Here is a 23,792-nt window from a genome sequence, read left to right on the forward strand (position 1 = left end):
GTGTTTATTCAAGTGTGCTTTTGCACATCCCATCAAAGTCATCCAGCCGATCTAGATGAATGTATTTGCAATTAGCCACAATCTTTGTTATTCAACCTAAGCTTAAAGATGCAGTAGGTGAGATTCCACAAAATATCGTTTCCCCCAAAATATCGTTACCCTTCGTTTCTCCACCAATTGAGAATGATTGCATTTCACACAACTGCGATTGACAGGCAAGTTGGATTCCCCGGACCGATCAGGGAAAGGCTGGCCTGATATGTAACAAATGAGACAGAAGTGGTCTAAAATCGAAATTGCTCATACAGAGGCAGGCACAGACAAATAAAAAATGAATTCTGACAGCAGCTTTTCACTGGCTAATAGCTGACCGATAACTATGCCGTTCATAAATTCCACTCAGAAATCCCGTATTCAATCTTACCTACAGCCCTGTTACCAACTCTATCTGAACTCTTGTCTGCTGTTCTTCAGGTGGAAATCGGTCAATCTGTGAGAGCCCACGTGCGGGTGCTGGATGACAACAAGAAGCCGTTTCCTGCAAAATTTTTCAACTTTATGAATCTGAAACTCAAGGCGGCCTCCGGCATCGTGTCCCTGCAGTAAGGCACAGGAAACACTCCTCCGCATGGGAATCGCTGGAAGGTTTTAGAACAAATGGCTGGAACTATTTATTAATTGCTTTTACATCTAGCCATTCATTTAGTTAAATTAAACTGCCAAACATAATGTTTTTTCTTAAGAACAATCATTTGCTTTCTTCCTTTAAAAAAAAATCTAACTATATTTTAGCGTTTCTTTCTATCTCTGGAAGAAAGTCGTCTTCCTATACTCTTTTTACTTGGTCCAGCGTTCTGTGTACAAATGTGAGCCTGTTCCTCTCCTCAGAGCCGAGGTGTCTGAGAGAGACACAGCCGTCTTCCTGGTGAAGGGGCTCTCCATCGGCCAGACCACCGTCTCCGCTGTGGTGGTGGATAAAAATGGGAGGAAAATTGCATCCGCCCCTCAGCAGATCGAGGTATCGATTTTTAGACTTCCGACTTTTCAATTGTCTGCTTCAAATCGTCTTCACTCATGCTGAATATTTATATTTCACAGAATGTATTTTCCATATTTCTTTCCTGCATTTCAGGTGTTCCCGCCATTCAAGCTCATCCCGAGAAAGATGACTTTGTTAATTGGAGCCATGATGCAGGTAGCCGTTTGCGCGGATGCTCCCCAGCTTTGTCTTGGAACAGCCGGTGTCTGGCTCCCCCCCAGCTCTGTGTCTGAGCGGGCTGCCAGCGCAGTGTGTCTCTACTAAATTGGCTGTTATTGTGCGCTGGGGGGTAACGCACCCAGCTCTCACTCTGGACATCTCCGTTCACGCTCTGAATTATCAAAGCTCTCGAGTCTGCCTAAATAACTGGCCTTTTCTCTCCACACACACACACGCACGCTGAGCCCATCGTTTCAGGTCCATTTCCTGTCGTCTAGTGTTGATTAACGTTAATAACCCGCCCCCCTCCCACAATAAAAACTAGACTTGTTTGCAGTGAATGATCAGAGCAGCCATTAATAAGAGATAATGAGGGCCAGCTCCTCGCTGCTCATTTTCTATTCATATTGTCTCCTTCCCCCCCCTCCTCAAGCAATCCAGCCTCGTTGACCCCTGCGTGTTGTGCTGCAGATCACCTCCGAGGGCGGGCCCCAGCCCCAGTCCAACATCCTCTTCTCCATGGCCAACAAGGAGATCGCCTCCGTGGGGGGGATCGGTCACGTCAAGGGCCTCACCGTGGGGAACGTCACTGTCACCGGGCTGGTCCAGGCTGTGGACACCGAGACCGGGAAGCTGATCGTGGTCTCCCAGGTAGACCCCGCGCTGTGTGGTGGTTCCTCTTTCGTCCTGTATCTGTCCTGGCAGTCGGATGAAGTGGCGCTGTCATTTCTCAGGATTAATGAAGCTCTGCGGTTTATCTTTTAGGATCGAGTGGAAGTTGAAGTGGTGCAATTAAGAGCCATTAGGATACGGGCACCCATTACCAGGATGAAGTCCGGGGCACAGGTACGATTGAAGGGTTTGCGTTAGTGAAACGGGACTCTAATGTTTGGCTCTTCATGGCAGCCTTCATGAGGTGTCCTAACGGGCTGTCGCCGTGTCCCGTGTCCTTCCCCAGATGCCCGTGTATGTGATGGGTCTCACCACCAGTCAGACACCCTTCTCCTTTGGCAACGCGCTGCCTGGCCTCCTTTTCCACTGGTCCACCACCAAGAGAGACATCCTGGACGTCCAATCACGCCACAGCGAGGTACGACTTGAGTTGCGGGGGGGGGCGGGCCCAATTACACGTCTTCCTTCTGCGGGCTCCAGTGTCACATGGTTCCATATGCGGCCAATTGCAGATCTTTCAGATCAGCAGTTTTCTATTTTTGCCTCTGCCGTCCCTTCAATCCATCCTTTATCAGATTGGATTATTTTGGGGGGTAAAATAAAGATGTGATCTGTGCACAATGTGATGAAAAGCAAATCACATCACTTTTTCTCACTTCCCTGTTCGCTCTGATTTAATTCACTGCCACCATATTCGTCATCCTTGTAATGCCTTGTGACCACCTCCGCCAGGCCAACATCCACCTGGCCGCCGAGCACAACTTTGCCATGAGTGTGACGGGGAGAACCAGGGGCCGCACCGGCCTCAAGGTGGTGCTCAGAGTCACCGACCCCACGACCGGACAGCTGGCCGGGGATGCTCAGGAGCTGAGTGACGAGGTGCAGATCCAGGTAAGGCCCATTGCCATCGCCCATGGCAGTTCAATTCCCATTCTAGGGTTCACACAGGGACAAATGGCTGGGGGCTCTCCATTACTCTCCCTGTGCCAAATGCCTCCTCGGTAACGGCAGTAAAGATGTCGGGCCGCTAGCGTGGAAGAGTGGTAGCAGCTTGAGTCATGGCAACCTGGGCGAGATAAGAAATAGGGGTTTAGATTGAGACAAGACGTGAATTAATTCTCTCTGCTACCGCAGTAGAAGAGAACCCCCCCCCCATCCCCCATGGTAACGATAGTAATAAGGGTTTGGACTTTTTCTGTCTGTGATCCAGGTCTATGACAAGCTGCACATGGTTAATCCACAAGTGAAGGCAGAGGAAATACTGATGGCTCCCAACTCATTCCTCAAACTCCAGACAAACAGGTGATTGGTTATTGAATGACAACATGGTTTGTATTTCAAACCTGTAAATAAAGCGTTCTGTCAAAATTGCGATTGCTATTTTTGACGTACTTTTTTGTGGTAGAAGAAAATATGATTTTGAGTTGTCCTGACAATACAAGTATTGGAGGACCAAAGAATCCAGATACTAACAAAAATCATTGTTTCTCCCCACCCCATAGTGCTTAAACTACGTCAACGCTAAAGCAACCCTCTTATGCTCCTTTTTGAACACCTTTTTTGAACATCTTTTGAAGCCTAACAGAATGTCACCTGTCAGTCATCTCCTTTGTTTCTCTGCGTGTTCCTTATCTCCCGCGGCAACCAGGGACGGCGTGAGCGGCCTGTCCTACAGGATGCTGGAGTGCCCTGACCAGGCGGTGGTGGCGCAGGTGGACGATAAGGGCTCCCTCTCCTCAGGCTCCCTCACGGGCTCCTCCTCCCTGCTGGTCACCTCCCAGGAGGCCTTCGGTGTCAATCAAACCCTCATCCTCGCCCTCAAGGTCAGCGGCGCCTGGCCCCCCGCCGGAGAATGCACTTAATTTGTATTTCTTCTTAGCTGTACACAGTTATTGATTTCCTTCACCCGTTAGCCAGGCTAATGCTGAGAGCCACAGCCACTAGGGCTGTGGCTCTTCCGTTAACGACACCGCCCGCCCCCGTCGACAGCCCCACCAGACGCGTCTGGTCTCTGGTTGATTTCCCCAGGTGGTGCCCGTCTCCTACGTGCGCTTCAGCACCAGCCCGGCGCTGCACACGTGGTCCCGGGAGACGCCGGCCGCCATCCCCCTGGGCATGGCGCTCACCTTCACCGTCCACTTCCACGCAAACACCGGCGAGACCATGCACAGCTCCAGCTCCATGCTCACCTTCTCCACCAACCGGTACGACCCCCCCATCCCCCCACCCTCCCTCTCTTTACCAAAGAAAAAAGCACGACTAAACACAATCACAACCCTGCAAGACATGGCTTCATGAAACGAGTGCATGGGAAACGCTTTTTGCTTTGCTTTGCTTAATTTAATTCATTAAGTAATTAATGAATGGATTTATTTCGACCCACCGTATTGTGTGGAGGAATCCCGGACCTAATTACAAAGAACCCATTTGAATAAGTGAACCCCGCTTTCCGAATAGGTAGTAAAAATGGTAATGGAGCAATAGAGTGATAGAGATGGAGCTTTGGAGAGCGAGAGAGTGGTTTGATTAGTGCTCCAAGGTTGCACCGCTATTATCTTGTCATATATATATATATATATATATATATATTTATCTATCGATACATCTCTATCTATCTGTCTCGCTGTACAAGGCCTCTCCTGATTCCTGAGTGCTCTCCTTAGTGCAAGCTCACCCAGGCCTGCTTCATCTAATGCCTCGACACTATCTCAAACCCTGACAAACAAGTCCTGACAGCTCGCAAACTCCCCCCCCCCCCCCCCCCCCGATTGCTGCTGGCCAAATTAAGATTTCATACACGCCTGATTCGGAATGCGCCTGCTCTCGGACGAACATCGTACGGAAGGCAAACCTAATTTAACCCGGTGCTTTTGAGTAGACTCGACTCAACCCTATTCAGTAGTATACGCAACTTGTCACTCCCACCCAGCCCCCCACCACAAGGTGAGCTAATTAGCATTAAAATGTCGAACTTTTGTTCGACGTGCGTCACGATATGGTGCCCGGCCCCACCGCCGCTCGGCTTCTCAGGGTTTACCGTCGGGATAGGAGAAGCGGGGGTGGGACAACATTAATCTGGGATAGACTGCCTCATTCCAGACAGTGGTTGTTTCCACCTGAGTGAGCTAAACTAAGTGACTACCTTGGCAATGGAAGGGGAGGGCGTGGTGGGGTTGTGGGGATAAACCTTCATCAGCGCTGCCCCATTAATTGATTCCATTACCTCATACCCCAGCATGCGACTGCTGACCATTTTAAGGGGAAGAGTAACTTAAAGAGAGCGGTGGGAGCTGGGGAGTGGGAAGCCCTGTAATGGGGGTGCTGCGTTGTCCCCCGAGGAGCCTGTTGGCAACGGCAGTCGTATTTGAGAAAACGGTTAACCTGTGTGTTGGGCTTAATAATGACCCTATACCACTGGGGGATTTAGAAACAGAAAGTACTCTGGGAAATAAATCACCTGGTTTGCCTTGTTACTTCTAGACCAAAAAATATATCAGCAAAAAATAAATAAATATCTCCACACTGGGGGCATTACCAGACCAGAATTAACACTCACCGAGTCTTGTGAAATTGAAATGACTCAAGATGGTGTTCAATACCAAACACTGCCAAACTAAATCAAAGTCACAGAAACTTCCCAGTTTTGTTGAGCATCTCAAGGTTGCTCTTCAGCATCAATACTGCCGTCCCAATACAGTGTAACCAGGGTCCTTGGTGGCTGGCAGTTATTTTATATATACCTTCAAGTTCAAAAATATGTTTGCCCCTGAAGGGAAATTGGTTTTACAACTCAATAGGAACACGCAGAATACAGAACCGCTTACATCGTACCGTACACAAGACAAACCAAAAAAATGCATCCAATATACAACCATGGCCACAGGGATGAAGGAGTTCCTTATCCTTCTAGTCTTCCCCCTTGGCCCTCTGAAGCACACGCCCAAGTGAAGCCCCTCTACTGGGGGGTCATCCCTCCAGAGCCACTGTTAACGGGGCCTCTGCGTCCCCTGGTCCCCCACAGGGATGACCTGGTGCAGGTGGGCGCCGGCCCGGCCAACAACACCCTGACGGTGCGGACGGTGAACGTGGGCCTCACCCTGCTGGCCGTGTGGGACCGGGAGCAGATGGGCGTGGCCGACTACCTCCCGCTGCCCGTGGCGCACGCCATCGGGCCCCAGGAGGCGCAGGCGCTGGTGGTGGGGGACGTGGTGTGCTTCGCCACCCAGCTCACCAGCCCAGAAGGTAGGAGGTGGACAAGGCCATGTGCGGGAGTGTGTCGGCCTCACGCCCATTCACACCAGGGAAGAGGGGATACAATGGGAGTGGCAAAAGGAGGCCAATGTTCTCTAGTTCTGTGTTTTCTAAGTGGGATGGTTATATGGCATGGATCACAGGCAATTGGAAACCTAGAACCAGTATTATTTATTTTATTTTTCTAATATTTTTTTAATATAAATACATTTCAATAAAAGAAAAATGGAAGAAAGAAATGTTATTTTACTTCATATTGTGTGTGTGTGTATATATATAAATAAAATATTATTCTTCATCTTCCTTTTGTGTGAATATGTGGCACACATTCTAAAGCTCTTTGAGAGGCCACTTGAAGAAAGAGCCGTGTAAACAGTTTGTTTACCATTTCTCTCCCTCTTTCTCATCCTTCTCACTTTGTCTCTCTCTCTCTCCATCTCTCTCTCTCCTCTCAGGGTCCCTGGGCACGTGGAGCTCCTCAGCCAGCGGGGTCCTCGAGGTGGACCCCCAGTCGGGCACGGCCGTGGCCAGGGACTCGGGCGTGGCCACCGTGTACTACGAGATCCCCGGCGGCCTACACACCTACAGAGAGGTACGGTCACGACATCCCCCTCCCCGCCCCATCATGTCAGAGCGCAGGGGCACGTGCTCTGCTGTTTGCTTGCTGTGATGAATGAGCTTCAAGGGGCAGGGTGTTGTTTGTTTCTGCCCGTTGTGACGTGGCAGAGGACAATGCGCAGGGGGTTTCTGGCTGCTCTGCTGTGCACTTTGCCGTCCCTGGAAAGGCATGCCGCTACCCTGATGTATAAATCCTTCAAGGAGCCTTCACTGTCAAAATCGAGTTTGACACAGTACCAACTATATGCAGATAATGTGTAGACCTAATTACTCGCTCTTTAGGTCCTTTTAGACCAGACGCGTAGTGATAAAAGATGTGAAAAACCCCAAATTGTCGCTTTAAAACTATTTACTATCAGCCGTGACGCAAATATGAGGCAATCCCAAATGATAATCGCGGTGGTGAAAATGACAAATGGACTATTTAACCGAGCCTTGAATACGAGTTTCTGCTCCGTCCTTTCACCGACATGTTCTCTGTATTAAGAGGATGAAATTATACTGTTGTTTAACTGTTGTGTATTCTTTAATACACCCATTTTTGGAGACTTAGTTTTTGTTGCCATACAACTTCACCTTAATTTTATGTAAAGCGACCTATATTCACTCACAGCAATGCAAGTAAACATTAGCTTGAAGTGGCGAAGATTAACGATAAATATATATTATGTGATAATATAACAGATATAACTAATTATAGGCCTATAAATGTGGTTTACCACGATTGATGCAATAAGAGGCCTGTGTGTTGAGAAGCTTAAGCAGATTGAACTTTTGCACAATTTCCTACAACGTATACATTGAACATGGTGACTTGACAAAGTTACCTGATGTGAATGGCTCAACAGATTTATTTTCTTGCTAGAACCGTAACAATTCAACCTTGATGCAAATAAAATGTTTGTCCCTTATTCGCAGAACTGAAATTGGGTTGTACGTGTGTGGTCCGATTCGGCTCTGTGGTTTGTAATTATTGTATTGACGTGAGATAAAATGGACAATTTAAAAGGAACTTTAGTCCGATTTATTGTAGTAGGTCAAGGTGTGTGTGTGTGTGTACAATAGGCATGTCATTAAGCATGTCACGGCGCACTGATTGCCATTTACTTTTTTTCGGTTGGCATAGAACATGGAGACTTGAAATGTCATCACAGTCATTGATATTCACAGACCACACCAACACAACCAGCATTGATATTCCGTGCGACCATGAGACGTGCATTTGGGCGCCACGTTTATTCCTTATAGGATGACACTGTACAAGAACGGTTCCCATTTACCCTGACCTCTAAAGGAACTGAGGGATGGGGAGAAGCCGACAACGGCAGACCACTGAAGTGTGTGTGTGTGTGTGTGTGTGTGTGTGTGTGTGTGTGTGTGTGTGTGTGTCCAGGTGGTGGTGGAGGCAGCCACAGGGATGGTGGTTATTGCCCAGCCAGGTCCTGTGAGGAGCAACAAGGCCACCAAAGTGTTGATCGCTACCAGAGAGAAGGGCACCAACCTCATAGGTATACTGACCAACTGGCCGGGACCCCCCCCCCCTCTCCTGATGTTACCACAATCCAACAAACCCCAGCCCTCCTGTTGCCGTACCTACGCCCTAGCCCCCCTCACCGTCTCAAGCATACATCCATCTCAATTGACTTAATTTATGGTAATCGAATTGACAGGCCAGTGCAGCGTTCATAGCTCTCAGCTGACGACGTGTATCAAACCCCCCACTGCCCCCAGGTTCCTGCTCCGCGGCCCAGACGGACGCCATCGTCCAGCTGCACCCGGAGACCTCCGTCAGCTGCCACGTCAGCTTCACCAGCGACGCCGTGGACTTCCCCGCCGAGCGAGTGTTCTCCACGCACACCGCCTTCGACAGCAGCGCCGGTAAGCACACGCGGGGGGCAGGGCCAAGCGAACGCCATGGCGTCGGTCGAACGGTGAGGGATTGTTTGTGAGTCGGTGTCTTTAATGTCTCAGAACTACAACGTAGAGTTGTTTCCTCTCGTCTTTAAATTATTCAGATGTGAATTGGCTCATGGTAGGTTATGAATTTAATTGTTAAGGGAATTCCAGCACACTTTTTGATTATACAGTCTGATTCACTTAAAAATACCTTTAAGGGGAACAGATTGTACCAACATGACTTATCCTTGACTATGCACACATTGGGGCATATACTGACATAGGGGTGGGTACATGAAACCTGAAACTTACCGCCTCTCATGGTAGTGCTGGCGTGAGATGGCCGCTTAGAGAATGTGGCGTGATCAAGTGATGACGTAGCTTAACGATTCCCCTCAGAAGGCCTTCCTGGTCGATACAATGATGAAGACTACTTACAACGTTACTTTGTGTAGTGCAGTGAAGTAATTAGAAGATTTCGTAGACCAAGCAGATGCTGGTGCGCAATTTTCTTTCCCTCGGGGCTGCACAATCTCGCAAAGGACCAATTGACAAGGAGGAAGTGTTTGGATGGACACGGAAAACAGCCTACAGAGGATGGGTGGACCCCCATTGTTTTACGTTTAAACATTTCAGAAACCCTGCTTTGAAGAGGTTTTAAATGATGCAGAAAAGGAGATCGCAACAGCCCACCTTTTAAAACGTACATTTGTACGAATAAGGAAATACAATGGAACCAAAACCAGATACTATAAACAAGTCCAGAGCAACACAAAGCTCCGGTAGAGGGGCTCCTCAAACACACTGTATTAAAGTTAATGGGGATCGAAGCACTGATTTCCTGATGCTTCTCACTCCCCGTCTGCCAAGATTGAGCGGAGGTGGATTTTCATTACAGCGAGTACTCCCAGTGTACCACCATCGCTCCCTGGCCAGGTCAGCTGGTCCACCGCCGCAGCCTGCCGCAGCCGCCACTGTATTAGTTCTCCACCGTTGTACTCACAGCAACGTCTCGCATTCGTTCCACATTGTAAACCCTGTGTGTGCCGCGCTAGTCGCCCAATCACTATTAACGGTAGCCCTTCTCCGTTTTTTTTATTGGCGATTTTAATACAATATTTGGTAGAAGTGGCGACTCAGCATGCAGGCAAATTGCTATTCCTCCTTTTTTTGTGGGGGCCCACGGGATGGGGAGCGAGGGGAGTAAATAATGGAGAGATGCTGGTTTCACGCGGGAACATGAGGGCGAATGATTCAAAACATCATTAGTGATCATCGGGTTTTAAACCTCTCCCAAATAGCCGAAGTCTGACCCGTGGACGGCGTACACGTTTTGCCGCTCCCGCTTTTAATCTAATTCAATCATTACGTGCTCGAGAGAAGAAAAAAAACGATGTTAAGGGTCCCTGATTAATGGTGATTAACGCCTGCCAAAGACCAGGCAGCCTTCATAGACCAATAAGCCCTGTGACACGCCCAGATCACCGCCACAGCATGGCCGTCGTAAAGCTAAGCACCAGGGCCGCATAGGACGAACTCACTGCACCACCACCCCCAAACCTTCCCTCGCTTCCATCCCATGGCTTCAGAAAATGGTGTCATGGTGCTTAGTCCATTACGGCCCCCTCTGCACCCAGCCGGCTCTAAGGACCGCTGCAGTCTTAACCCGGTCTGCCTTTTCATTGGTGTTTACTCCACACGAGGCAACAAAACAACCTTCACCACCGGGTGCACAATCAATACCTGCGGTGGCCGTGGAATGCGTTTAGCACGGGCTATAAAAGGTGATTTAGTGAACTAATGAGCCTGCTTCCAGACCGGGAGCCCCAATGTAAATTGATTCGGGCAAGCTTGATCATGAGCCCGCGCCGTGGCTGGTGGACGTGTTGGCCCGGGAAGCCCCCCCGGGGCGAAGATCCCGACGTGGGGGGCCGGCTGCTTTGTTACCTACACCCACCATCCCCAAACAAAAGTTTCTTTGTTTGTTGTTAGACCAGTCCTGGCTATCTACTGATACCGTACGGTAATTTTGTGTATGAGCCTTAAAAGATAAAAGGTGCTGTAGGTAAGATTTAAGAGCTTTTGTTTGAATGTGATTTGTTAGAAACAGCGTAGATATCCGTTGGCTATTAGTGAGTGATATGCGTGGTGGGAATATGTTTGTGGTTGACTGCGCCTGACTCTTTCAGAACATTTTGAATTTGGACCGTTCCAAATCGAACGCTCTTTCCGGATTGGTTCTTTCCGGAAATAAAGCTTGCCTGTCAATCATAGGTGTGTGAGATGTGCCACTTGCCAATGGCGGAGAAACACCGGGGGGAGCAGAGGGAGGGGACATTTGTTTGTTGGTCCTTAAGTTTCAAAATCGTGCTCTTTTCTGCTCAACTTCTTTACAACTCTCGAACCGACAACACCTTTAATCAAGTGCAAATACATTGTTTTTGCGAGAAAGATTAGCTCATGCTTCTCGCAAAATGACACACTCGCAGACACTCATACACTTGCTCAATAACCAGTAGTGCATCAGCCCAGCGTTTTCAACCTGTGGCACGCAGGGCTGGTTTTATTCTTGAAATTGACCAATTTACAATTATAGAAAAATAAATATTCTAATTGAAAATAGATGAATAGTATGATGTCTTGTTAGTTTTTCTGTGCATTACATCATATGTTTTTCCATTTGTGTTTTGCCTTAATTTGCGCTTGCTAATTAAAACACACTGGGGTGCATAAGCAGCATCCTCAGTCTAATGTTTCCCACCAGCCGTGGGCTTCTTGCAGTAATAAGGGTAAATAAAGGGTCCTTACCGCTGCTGCACGTGTATTACTATTATATTATCTTTTATTCTTTGCATAAAAGTTGGTCCTGTGTGAACCCCCCCCCCTCCCAGGTCTGTACTCGTGCACGCTGGAGCCGCAGCCGCTGGGCGAGCAGCAGACGCGCCTGCTGAGTGTGTCCATGACCCAGCTGCTGGTGGCGGCCGGCCTGCGCGGCGCCGTCTCCCCGGGGGCCCAGGGGTCCGCCCGGCTGGCCATAGAGCCCGGCCTGTACCTGGACCAGACGGAGGTGATGCTGTCCAGCGCGCACCCCACCGCTGAGCTCACCGTGTACGGCCCCCCCGCCGCCCTGGCCGGCCTGGAGGTCAGACCTGGCACACACAAGCACACACAAGCACATGCACGCATATAGCACGCATGCACACAACAAACACATCAAACATAACCCACACATAACACAAACGCACACACAAAACTCGCATACATATAACACGCACACATACACAAAAAAAACACGCACAAATTCACAAAACACACATAGCGCCTAACACGCACACAAAACACACACGTACTCACGCACACAACACAGATGCATATATGATACACACACACACACACACACACACACACACACACACACACACATGACACACACATACCCACATGACACACACATGACACGGACACACACGTATGACACAGACTCACACCCATGACAAAAAACACGCACACGCAACAGGCCCCCCTCCACCCGGTCGCCTTCTGTTTAAAACGTCATCCCAGAGGACAGCTGGGAGCTGGAACACACGGACAAGGTGGGGTCGTGTCGTTCATAGGCTTCCCCCAGGGCCTCGTGGGTCACGTCTCCTCCTCCCCCTCCCCTTCAGGTGACGTCCTCCTCGGCCAGCGTGGTGGTGCAGGAGAAGGAGACGCACACCGGCGCCTACCCCACCTTCTCCAAGTACACGGTCACCGCCACGGACGCCCAGGCAGCCTCCGCCCCCGCCTCGTCCGCTGTCCTCTCCGTCAGCAGCGCCGCCGCCGGCCAGACACTCCACATCCCCGTCACCCTGACCCTCGTGGACCACCACGGCTCTGCCATGCAGGGTGAGTCCTGGTCGTCCCCCCCTCCCCCGGACTGCCCGCCCCTGAAGGACGGAGGCTAATGTGTTCTCAGAACATGTTTTGAAGAAAAGTGTTTACTAAAAAGGCTGAGGAGGATGATGATTATGATGGACGTGGTTTAATGGATGTACTTTGCAAAAACCTCCTTTTACTATACTTTATTATTTTTTTAACTGTCGTTTGCCACCGGATGAGTACAGAATCAGGGATGAGGGCAGATTTCTTTTATATATTTTGAATGGAAAATAGTATGCATACTCACCATCTGTTATTCCGTCAGTTGATGGAACACATTTACAGCGCTTCTTAGGCCGTTCATATTCCACTAAACACCTAATGGACTGTTCAGCGGGCAGCATACTTCCAAAGAAGTCTTATCTCATTACGACTGAGATCCAAGAAGTCCTTTCGCAGACAAACTTGTCGTCCACTCGATGCGCTTTGGGTTTGATCACTGTTAGCTCAGACCAGCCTCCGCGGAGACAGGAAATCAGATCAAAATGCATCAGGCCCGCCTTGCCTCTCTGACTAATAAAAAACAATGTTCACAACGCCGTTGTCTGTGGACCACAGATGACAGCGGGTACAAGAAGTGCCCAAGAAAGTACAGGAAGTGCCGAAAAAAGTTTAGACAGGCTTGAGGAGTGAGGTGCTTCTGTAAACATTCAACTTAGGGGAGGGCGCGTGTGTGTGTGTGCGTGTGTGTGTCAGGCGCTCCTCGTCATCACATGCCCCTTGTCTTGTCCGCAGGCTCGTCCCCTGGCCCCTCCCTGCAGAGCGTCATCGACTCGTACCAGATGTGGTTCTTCACGGTGTTCGCCCTGCTGGCGGCCACCGCCATCATCATCATCGGTGGGTACACCGCTCTAGAGAGAGAGCTGTGGGCCGTGTTTACAGGTGGCTCGTTAGCCTCACAGCCCTTCTGGGATTAACGACGCACATCTTGTAACAGAAGACGAGGGGCGACGTTCATGAGAGGAATGCTCGCTGCTCTGGGTTTTTAGTCGTGATCGGCATCGCGTTGCTTCTTACGTTTTCTTAGACGTCATCCTCTATTGAATAATTCTCATGTTTTTGGTTCAAATCTTCCATTGGAGTGTGCAACATCTTGCTGTACTCATTTTTTATAGTTATTACCTATATTACTATTAATAACTAAACATATACATGTTTCTGTTTCTGTTCCTTTTGTGTAGTTAAAGTATACTCAATGACATGGCCGTAGTGGAGTAGCTCACCACACCCAAGAAAGACAAAAAAAACACTGGGAGCTCATTTGTATTTCAGCAGCAGAAGCAATAAGTCACTTTTATGTCAAAACCATAATACCCTGATGTGTCGTCGGGCGCCAGGGACCAGCCTGTATGTGATATATGATTCTCAGGAGGCTGTTGTGAGACCAAGAGGCGTCCCACAGCATGATCATTTGTCTCCCATGCGTCATTCTTCCTCTCCCCGCAGTGTGCCACGCGGTGTTCTCCCCCCGGGACCAGGGCCACCAGGCCACCGCCTTCATACAGAGGTCCCCCACCGCTACAGGTAGGACCCCCTGAGACGCCACACCGCTGACAGAACCACACCGTCCACATGATCTGGTTATTGATTTGACAAGAGTTTGTAAGGAACTGTATGTAAAAAAAGAAAAAGAAGAAGAATAATGATAATGAAAAGAAGAATGATAATAAATAAACGTATTGATGGACTGATTCATATCCAGGTGAAGGTATTTGGACCCATTCTTGGAGCCGTAGTATTTTGCAAAGCTGTCGTTCAAGTAGGGCCTGGTTACCTCTGTTAGATTCTGAGATTTGTACAACTGCAGCTATAAGAGGTTTTCTTCTGTTCGGGCGAAATGATAGCCTCACAGCATATTCCCATCATTTGTATATATTTTTCATCTCCTTCAGGATTCGGCTCCCCAGTGGCGGACCCGTTCAACGAGACAATCCCCTTCTCCGACCCGAAGACCAGCCCCAAGTTACGCCTCTTCTCCCCCGACTACCGATCCTGATGAGCTGGTGTCCCTGTCTGTTCGTCTGTCGGTACGTCCGTCCGTCCAAGAGAAACATACCACTAGTCAATTTACTTTTGAATGTGCCTCATTTTCAAGTTGATGAATGCCGTTGGAAAGGCCAACAAAATCAACTTGACGTTTTGACAATTTCGTTAATTTTAACGACGCAATTACATTGTATGGCGGCAGACTGAGTGTGTGGCTCATTGGACCTTTTGTAGCTGTGTGTGTGTGTGTGTGTCATGTTTTTTTTTTTATGCAAAGTGCATATTAGTATATATTTATATGCACTTAATGTACATGTTTTTGATTGCGTTTGAATTTGATAACTCAATTGAAGAATTTAAATTGAGTGTGCGGTTTATAATGCTCTGCCTCTGTACAACTCGACATGTAGTAATGTACAACGTTTGGTTTGAAGTGAAATGTAATCTCAGGATCTGTGATAATTGCCGTTGCAGTCATCTGCAAATATAAACTTGAAGATGTTTATTTCACTGTTATAGGAAGCTTCGTGCCAGTTTAGCCAGTTGTGTTTCGTTTGACTGACTAAGTGATAAACCCTCTCAATGTGCACATCAGAACCAACTCAAGGTTTAGGATTTTCCTTTCTCTGGCAAGCTTTCCGGTCGTCAGAATTCAGAATCTAGAAGTGCTGATACATTTGTTTGTTTCTTTAGCCAAAGTCATTCAGCTCTACTTTCACTAGACAATGTGAAATCATCAACAAATGTGAAGCATCTTTCAGCTCTTAATTTGCTTTCTGTAATTTCAATTGGTGTTATTTCGATAAATTGTGTAGCAGACTTCTCGGATCCTAACTTTGCTTTAAAGATTGGTACATGGGAGTTTAATAACTGATTTGCATTTGAAGAACAATTGTAAATATGTTGGTTTGAAGAGGAGAAGTCGTTCCTGTGAGTAAATAAGATGCTGATATTTTGTTAATTAGGCGTGCCTTACACCAACTGAATTGCATAAAGAGCTTGTTTGTTAATTAAATCGTTCTTATACCACCTTGCTTGCATGTTTTTCTTACATTTAGGGTTGGATTTAAAATCAATGCTTATAAAGTCAGATATTCCAGAGACTTATGTAATTTTATAATAATTAATATAACATTTATAAACAAATATTTCTAATACTTAAAAAAAACCAATATGAAAGAACAATTAAATAATATTAGATCATTAAGGAGCATCCTTTTAATAACATTTTATATAATCTGATAAATGACATGTAAATTCAGACGTACACTGTCTAAGAGTTTTAAAGAATGGTGCAGAGTTATCTATAGTATTAATAGAGAAACAATATAAACGTTTTAAAGGCACAGTTAAACGTGCTTGAGTTTTATGTGCACCATTTCTGGATATCAAAACCTAAAATGCTATTTTTATATTTCACAACAACAATGCTTCACACCAAGCTCGTTTGTTTCCCCGATATCTGCCCCTGAAGACCGGTAACACAGCACATCACTCTGGTGCTCAACACACAAACGGTGAGCGCTGTAAGTGGTTGTGATTCACACCGAAACACTCCCTGGGGGCGCGTCGAAAGGTCTGACAATACTGATCAAATATTTCCCCGTCTGTCTGCCCTGGTACCCTGGACGGCGGTGGAGGCTTTGGCCACTGGGCTCATTTGTATTCGCTGACACTGTGCATGGAGATGGCTGCTACACCACTTTCAGGGAGTGATGTAATGGCAATGCGCAATGAGGGTGATGAATCCCAAACACACAGTCACCCAGCACAGTCACCCTTCATTCTCTCATGTTGGAGATGTGTGTGTGTGTGGGGCGGGGTTGGGGGATAAAGGTCCAAATTTGCACCCCTGAATGTTGCATTGCATTTGAAAAGCATTGTGGGTAAACACATCCCATCCTCATTGTTTCTAATATTGTTTTTCTTTCGGATACCTGAAAAAGAACATTTGTCAGGAAGAAATAACCAGAAGTGGCGGACCACAGGTGGAGGTGACAGCCGTGCAGATTGTTCAGTCGGCCGCTTAATAAAGAAGAAGAAAGTGTGTGTTAAGTGTCGTATTGTGTGATAATGGCATATTCAACCACCTGGAAGAATATCTACTGCTACAGCTGCTTCAGCGGGGGGGGGGGACATTGCAGCCTGCAATTTGTCTCCACTGTGACTATAGGACACTGGGACGGATCGACTGGATTCATGTGTTTGGGTGTGACTCACTGGGGAAAAAGAGAACATCAATGTACAGTATATGTTTGGCTCACCAGTACACTTGTCCATCTCAAAACAGAGGTTGTGTTTCATTTATTCTTCTGAGACGTGGGGAAAAGCTGGCCTGTCAAACGATGTTGAGGAGAGCCATTGTGTTAGATACTTGGTAACAGAGGGAAGGTGGAGAGGGAGGTTACTCTCTACTATACCCAGCCAGTGGAGACGATCAATGAATGTGGGCGGTGAGACCTGACAGGAATAGTAAAGATGCTGTTGTATCACAGTCAGAACAGGTAACACAAGAGACATCCTTCCCAGGACATATTAAACAGAGATCTCTAGATAAATAAGGGAAAAGCTCTGTCTTTTTCCTGAACCGACTGAGGTATATCTTTTGTGTATCGACCTTTGTGTCTATTGTAGCCGTTTGTCGTGATTATCGCATATAAGTTAAAGGAGATTGGGAAGAGGGTGGCCTTGTCTGGATAAAGGAAATCCATTTCAGGAGGATGTATTGAAAACAAAAGGTTGAATCATGTGCCATCTTAATCGAAGGCCTTTTAGTTTCTTTTTGATTAGGAATGATAGTTGAAATTGACGCCATACAGTATCGCTCATCCATGCCGTGGTGTATTTCACTATTAAAAGACAATCCATCCTCCCTTCCTACCATAAAGGTGAATACATTGCCTTTATCGCCTGCCGTCTTCTCTAGGCTTGTCTGCCTGTTCAGCTCCCACAGCCAAACCGTTCTGGGAGCCAGAGGGGCTGTCATAATACTTGGCATTTCAATTCAAACGTCTCCTCCCTAGGGGATATAAACGACCAAGGGCGCTCCTTCATATTGCCCCACAGCAATAGGAAGGAAAAGGGTTTTGTACAACTTTAAAACGCTACGGGGTTAGCCTCGCCTAACCCCATGCGGTCGACCGAGGGACGAGAAGCCATTCATTGATCTTAACGTATCTTTTTGTTGGAAATGCTCGCAAGGACTACTGCAGTGCTCCACCCATTGCCCCATTTCCCCCCTCTCTCCATCAATCGAATAACTAACAAGCACACACAGCACTTGTGGAGGCGGGAAGTAATGACATCCAAATAGCCTTGCCACTTAACAATGGAAGTTAGCAAGAGTCAACAGCCAGCTTGTGCTGTGGCATATGGGATGCAGCAGCAAGACTCCCTAGTCTTCACACTCTCCCAGGCTTTTATCTGGTTAAGGAGGTGCATGGGGGCCCGGCTTCTGTATGGGTGGTACGATTCCTGGCTGGCTGGCTGGCTGGCTGGCTGGCTGGCTGGCTGGCTGGCTGGCTGGCTGTGTGAGGTTCATGCTCTTGGTACATCCTTGACTCCCTGCCACCAGGGATCAGGAGAAGGTGACAGGAGTAAACCTGCACTTAAGGCGCTTCCTTTGGTTCAGGTTGCATCCGTAGCACAACTGTAGAATAGAAAGTATCAAAAATAGGAAATACCTCCCAAAACCTTCCCCACATAAAGCAATGGTGGGACTTGGAAATCCATAGCACACACATGCCTACTCTGTGTTTTTGCTGGACACAAGGCTTTCAGTTTCATCTCCTCACATTCAGTTACTGTTTAATCATTATGGTAGAAAATGTTATCCAAAGGTCAGTGAATTAATACATGTCATTTAGGAGCAGGTAGGGGGTGAGGCATCCTGACCATCCATAACAGTCCATGACTAGGCTACTATACTGTTCTAGTTTTGCTTTTAAAAAGAAGTGCCATGGGAAAGAGGCATCGTCTCTAGAAAGTGATAGTTGAAGTGTGTGTCTGCATCTGATATTTCACAGTGGCTTATCAAGTCTTAGATAACAGCGCCTCGGTCACAGGCAGCAGGATAATGTACACTGTCTCGATCATCGACATAAATCCTAGTCCTACTCATAGCAAGTGGTGTACTTACCCTAGAGGGTTGTTGCTACATTCAATTAAGTTTCAAGATTTCAGTCAGCATGCTTAATGAGCATTATTGAGCAGCTCATTTGGGGCCATTTTCAATCTAGGCAGAGACGGCAAGAAAAAAGGAAATTGCTGAATCACATTTGCTCAAGATTTCCCTGACTTTAATCATCCACTATCATAGAAAAGACTGCCGTCACAGTCTCCCTTTTCAAAGCACGTCGACTTGCAGACTTACCTGACATAGGCCTCCTGCAGTAGTTGTTTATCTTATTCCACTGTAGTCAACATATAACTGTATCTACATTTTATTAAAACGTAATGACCCGTTAGTAGTTCATATGCTGGCTTCTCTGAGAACATACGAGGGACAGATTAGAAAATCTATGTGAAAAGAAATAATAATAATAGGCCTAATAATAATAATAATAATAATAATAAAAATCTGTCTTGTGTCTTGACTAATTTTAGAAAAAATGTCGTAGAAATGCCGAGGAGTACAATACAGATTTATATATTTTTTTTCTTATTGCATCGCGCATTGCAGATTCAATATAACCATGCAGCAGCGTGCAATGCTCCATCAAACTTGAAGACCACGCCCCCAAGACCTGCAAGCCAACCAGCAGCCTCTGTTTACCAAAAGTCACGCGAACAGCGTGGCGTTCAAGATAATATACTTCTGCAACGAACAACGCTCGCACTTTACAAGACCCGCGATTCTTTAGGAATAAAGTGATATATAGTCATATTTTTCGTACTTAGTTGACATGCTCCGTTGTGTGTGTGTCTATCATGCCGTTCATTTCACTTAATAGGAATGTAGTGCTATAGTTCTGTTCTCTTTGCTTAGTGTAAATACGGTTGCGCTGAAAGCCGGGTTAGTGTTCCCCATCCGTCAAACGAACGCTGTGGAAAACAATGGCGAGGCGTAAAGGACGCGTCCTCTCGATGTTCTGCTCCTAGACCTTATCTGGCGGCACGGCTTCTGTGATTCTACAGGGGTTTCCTACACGCTACTTATCAAACCATGGATTGCCCGACGGAAAACCCCAACAGGGCTGCGGAATATCTGAAGGAGCTGGATAACATCATTGAGACCCAGCAGGAGTTACTGGAGCGACAGAGGCATCGGATTGAGCAGCTGGAGCAGCAAGTGTCCGACTTGTGTACGGAGAACGCCTGTCTCAAGGACCAGTACAAGCGGCATCTGGCAACTTGCAGGCTGCTGCAAAGCTCCAGTAGCCTGGTCACTCTGGGATCCATCGACGAGCATGGCAACCAGGAAAAGTAAGAGATTGCGTTGTCCATAGGACAGTGTTTTTTTTTTGGTAATGGGAAATGATGGTAGGTTATAAAATACATACTTTTAAATACCACCTAGCTATTGGCAAGAAGTATACATATTTGGCCCATTGAGAACAAACTGTCGGTTCGGTTACTGTGTCTGCCTACCGAGAGTTACAATAAATCAGGTAGACTTGCATTTAAATTTTGACACACGTTTAGTAAGAGTGCCTTCGCGTAACATGGTTAGCTGATGTAGCAGATACAAGTGTGCTTTGCAACAAATTGTTTAATGATCATCATGGAAGATATGCTGTACACACACACACACTTGGGGGAATGTCATTGGTGTGCAATCTTTTCTAAGTAAACTTGTGTTTAGTCTGGGGCCCTGTTCAGACAGTGGTTGAAGTCCCAGGTACGATCGATCAGGATCAGGGCAGAGTGGGGTAAACACCCTTTCCTCCTACCCAGAGATAAGGGTTGGGATAAACACAGTGCATGGATTACCCTTCCTCACCCCAGCAGCTGTGTTCAAAGACCCCAGTCTTCTTACCCCCTACGCAGACGCTTGGCCTCTTGCAGGTGTCTGTGTGAGACCCCCTGTCCGTGCTTGACCTTTCCCCCGAGGGCCATGTTAGTGTCGTGCATATCACTGGCAGCAAATCAATGTGGATGACTCATGGACAGTGTGTCAGTACACTTTGAGAGGGGACCAGACTGAGATTAGTGTGCACTTTAACTCTGACCTTTTTAGTGGCAGCTTGTGTACATCTCACCTTGGTGCTGTGGTAAAGTCTACGATGTGATGGTCTGGGAAACTGAGCCTCTGTCATCCGCTGCTTCCGTAAGCAACCCCCCCCCCCCCCTCTTCCACCCCCTTCCCTCCCCGCCCTTCATGGTCACACTGTCTGCACATTCCCCCTCTTTTATAGGTCTGTCGCGCTGTGAAGAGGATACCAAGCTGTCTATGATTTTATTTTTATGAACTTGATGAAATGTGACTTTAGTAATCCAAGCTCAGTTTTATCGAGGCTCCCAGAGTCCCAAAAGTGACGTTAACATGTGAAGTGATTTAAAGCGATGCTACAGTCTTTATTTTACAATTCCGGAGGCTTGTAAAATAAATTCATGTAGGCGGTATTATTACCGGGCGAATCGTTACTGGCCACCTATTCGATTATCGTGACTCAAAGACCTAAAGTTACAGCCAAGTGGGACAGCAGCACTCTGTTTGTTCCACCTGTGTTTTTTTTTTCCACAAGACATGATTTGTTTGCATAAGTGACATAATCGCTGCGGCTTGATTGAAGCACAAGGCCGGACAGCGTGTTTGTTCTCTGTTCAAGGCCAACGGCAGCAAAAACGCATCAAACCAATCCACACACCATCATGTTGTCGGAGCAGCTAAAACGCATTATCGAAATCTACAGAAGGCCTTCAGCGTTCTCCTAAACGGATCGGGTACGACAGCAAGGCAGTCAAACTAAACGGACCGTCCCTGGGTATACGCCATGCTGTCCTTATGCATGAAAAGTTACCTAACAAGGATATTTTAAGAAGGCAGACACCTGGTACATCACAGAAACGTGTTCTGCTGACTAAAGCTACAGTATGTATTCGTGAATAGCCTAGTTTTCTTTGTTGTTGGCAGATACGAAGATGTTCAGAAACTTATGGTCTGCCTGTCGTTTGCTAGAAGGGAAATACTTGACACCCAGGAAAAAAACATTTGCTACGAGATGCTTTATAAGAATCTGCCAAAATTAGGTCTATTATAAAAATGATATTTTCAGGTGTATTTATTTTGGCAGCAGGTCATTGTGGTTCTATTTTTCAACAAACAGTATTTATCTGGTACCAAGACAACCCAGTTCAATTCAAATGGAATGTATGGCAGATAAGGACTCTGAGGCCAATCAGTGCTGCTTGATGATGTCTGGCAGATTAGTCAAAACGTTATCGATTCTTCTTTGGGCATGCTTCTGGACACTGACTGCATTACATGGAGACCTGCGATCTTGAGTTGTTCTACAAAATACTCTGCCCCTTGAAAAATGAACACAAAGACGAAAAATGTCAGCGTCATCTCTGATAATACAGCTTGCATTGCCACGTCAAACTTCAGCCCATACCTCTATGGATACTGCTGAGAGGGCTTGTGGGTAACGTAGTCAGGCAGGTTTTCAAACAACATGACTGCCAGTATTTCTAAACATTACGCACTGATAAAGTGGATCCATAAGCTTTTTCTATGCTTGGAGGCAGCTCTCCCACAGGAACTAGTTAGGCAGAATGCAGATGGACGTATAAGCAGGGTCCAGACGGCTCACTGGAACTGACTGAAATCTGCTGATGCTGACACAGGTGTGCATTTGAAGTCGTTCTTAAGTTTTGCTTCCAAGGTGCTTTGTTTAAGGATTACGCAAGCCAACCAAAGCTACAAAAGGCCTTATGGCGTTTACAGGTTAGAACCATACATAATTAAATTCCTCTTTGTTCACCAGTCTCTGGAGTCGTCTGCCGTGTCACCTCTGCACCCTGAGAGCATTTATGCTGACAATTTGCAGCTGTTAGACAGCCTGCATCACACTTTACAGACTCATGCTCCTACTCCCCTCAGTCCACTTTGGAGTTTAGTTTTTGTAATGCAAAGGTGTTGGCCGGCAAGTAATATGCGTTTGAGGTGAAAACTGTCAAAGTGATCCGGGGGTTTAATCTCTGGTATAAATTGGTTTATAAATATCTTGCCAAATTCTTTAGTGACTGGTGGTTGCTGGAGCCACTCGTATCTGAACTTTTGCCCTTTGAGTAGAATGGTGTGTGCAAGCACTTTCACGTCTTTATTCGTGAGGAATGGAGGAAGCTGCCAACTCCAATCCAGCATTCTGTCCAGTTCTCAGGTAACCAGCCGACTGTAAATTACTTCTGGGCTGCCATTATGTTTTCTCATCTAAATTGTAGATGACAAAGTGCTAATGTCGTTGTTAGTTTAACTTTTCTCTCCGAAGCCTTCATCAAGCTTCTGCAAACGGAGCAGAAGGATAGCATAACAATAAACACATCAACAATTTACCACTGACAGAAAATACAAATTATACATTTAAGTAAAAAAGACCAAAACAACAATAAGGTGGTGTTTAACGGCTGTCTCTGCGTCAATTCGAGAGACGTAAGCTTAAGATTATCTTCCACGCAACAATATTGTAGGATATCCACTGGCATCTGCTACTTTGCAATAATACTTGGTAATTGGATCCAACCCTTTGAACCATAACATTCATTGAAAATCGTAAGTTGAAAAAAAAAAAAAAGTAAGTTGAATCTCCGCTCTGGAAATTGTACATATTGTGTTGTGGGTCTCTTGACAGGAGCAATCCATTAAAGTTCACTTTGAGATCCAGTATGCAATTATTTAAGACATTTTCTTATGATTGATGAAATATTAATGAATAATCTGGTAAATCCTTTAAGGATCTCTTCTGCTAAGTTTCTGTTGAATGAATGCATTTGATTGACTCACTAAAGGCAACGGAAGAGGAATATACTGTATGAAGGAATTGATGGAAATGACATCATTTTCAAATGCATGGCATCTCGCAGCTAGCATGTGTTGATTAACTGGGTGCAGTGTTTGATAAAACATCTTAATTACATTTGAAGATGGCATTTTTGTTTCTTTAAATGCATACCACTATTTCTGAAAAAAAAATTGTACCGCTGTGTATAGCACGGTACAGTGAATAAAAAATGCTCAGTTGCTGAACAGGAGCTATTGATTAAATAATAGATGTTATTCAGGGTACACAGTTTTGATAAAGCAGTATTCAGC

The 23,792-nt window shown here is 46.5% G+C and overlaps 2 protein-coding genes across 2 annotated transcripts in view; both read left to right on the forward strand.

Annotated features, from left to right (window-relative positions):
* Positions 1-15,568, forward strand: part of nup210 (nucleoporin 210) — a 32,153-nt gene extending 16,585 nt beyond the window's left edge. The window contains exons 22-40 of the mRNA XM_079742147.1: positions 475-602; positions 889-1,018; positions 1,133-1,195; positions 1,670-1,849; positions 1,964-2,044; positions 2,157-2,288; positions 2,603-2,761; positions 3,081-3,172; positions 3,519-3,693; positions 3,899-4,074; positions 5,892-6,112; positions 6,577-6,713; positions 8,133-8,247; positions 8,471-8,617; positions 11,527-11,777; positions 12,301-12,520; positions 13,289-13,390; positions 14,000-14,077; positions 14,446-15,568. Coding sequence (XP_079598273.1) covers positions 475-602; positions 889-1,018; positions 1,133-1,195; positions 1,670-1,849; positions 1,964-2,044; positions 2,157-2,288; positions 2,603-2,761; positions 3,081-3,172; positions 3,519-3,693; positions 3,899-4,074; positions 5,892-6,112; positions 6,577-6,713; positions 8,133-8,247; positions 8,471-8,617; positions 11,527-11,777; positions 12,301-12,520; positions 13,289-13,390; positions 14,000-14,077; positions 14,446-14,549 — 2,691 coding nt within the window. The 3' untranslated portion in view covers positions 14,550-15,568. The remainder of the gene's footprint in view (positions 1-474; positions 603-888; positions 1,019-1,132; positions 1,196-1,669; positions 1,850-1,963; positions 2,045-2,156; positions 2,289-2,602; positions 2,762-3,080; positions 3,173-3,518; positions 3,694-3,898; positions 4,075-5,891; positions 6,113-6,576; positions 6,714-8,132; positions 8,248-8,470; positions 8,618-11,526; positions 11,778-12,300; positions 12,521-13,288; positions 13,391-13,999; positions 14,078-14,445) is intronic.
* A 4,135-nt stretch (positions 15,569-19,703) lies between these two features.
* Positions 19,704-23,792, forward strand: part of iqsec1a (IQ motif and Sec7 domain ArfGEF 1a) — a gene marked incomplete at its 5' end in the record, with an annotated part of 81,507 nt that continues 77,418 nt past the window's right edge. The window contains one exon of the mRNA XM_079742154.1: positions 19,704-19,963. Coding sequence (XP_079598280.1) covers positions 19,704-19,963 — 260 coding nt within the window. The remainder of the gene's footprint in view (positions 19,964-23,792) is intronic.

This window comes from Pollachius pollachius (assembly GCF_949987615.1).
Source record: "Pollachius pollachius genome assembly, chromosome: 8".
Classification (NCBI taxonomy): Eukaryota; Metazoa; Chordata; class Actinopteri; order Gadiformes; family Gadidae; genus Pollachius; species Pollachius pollachius.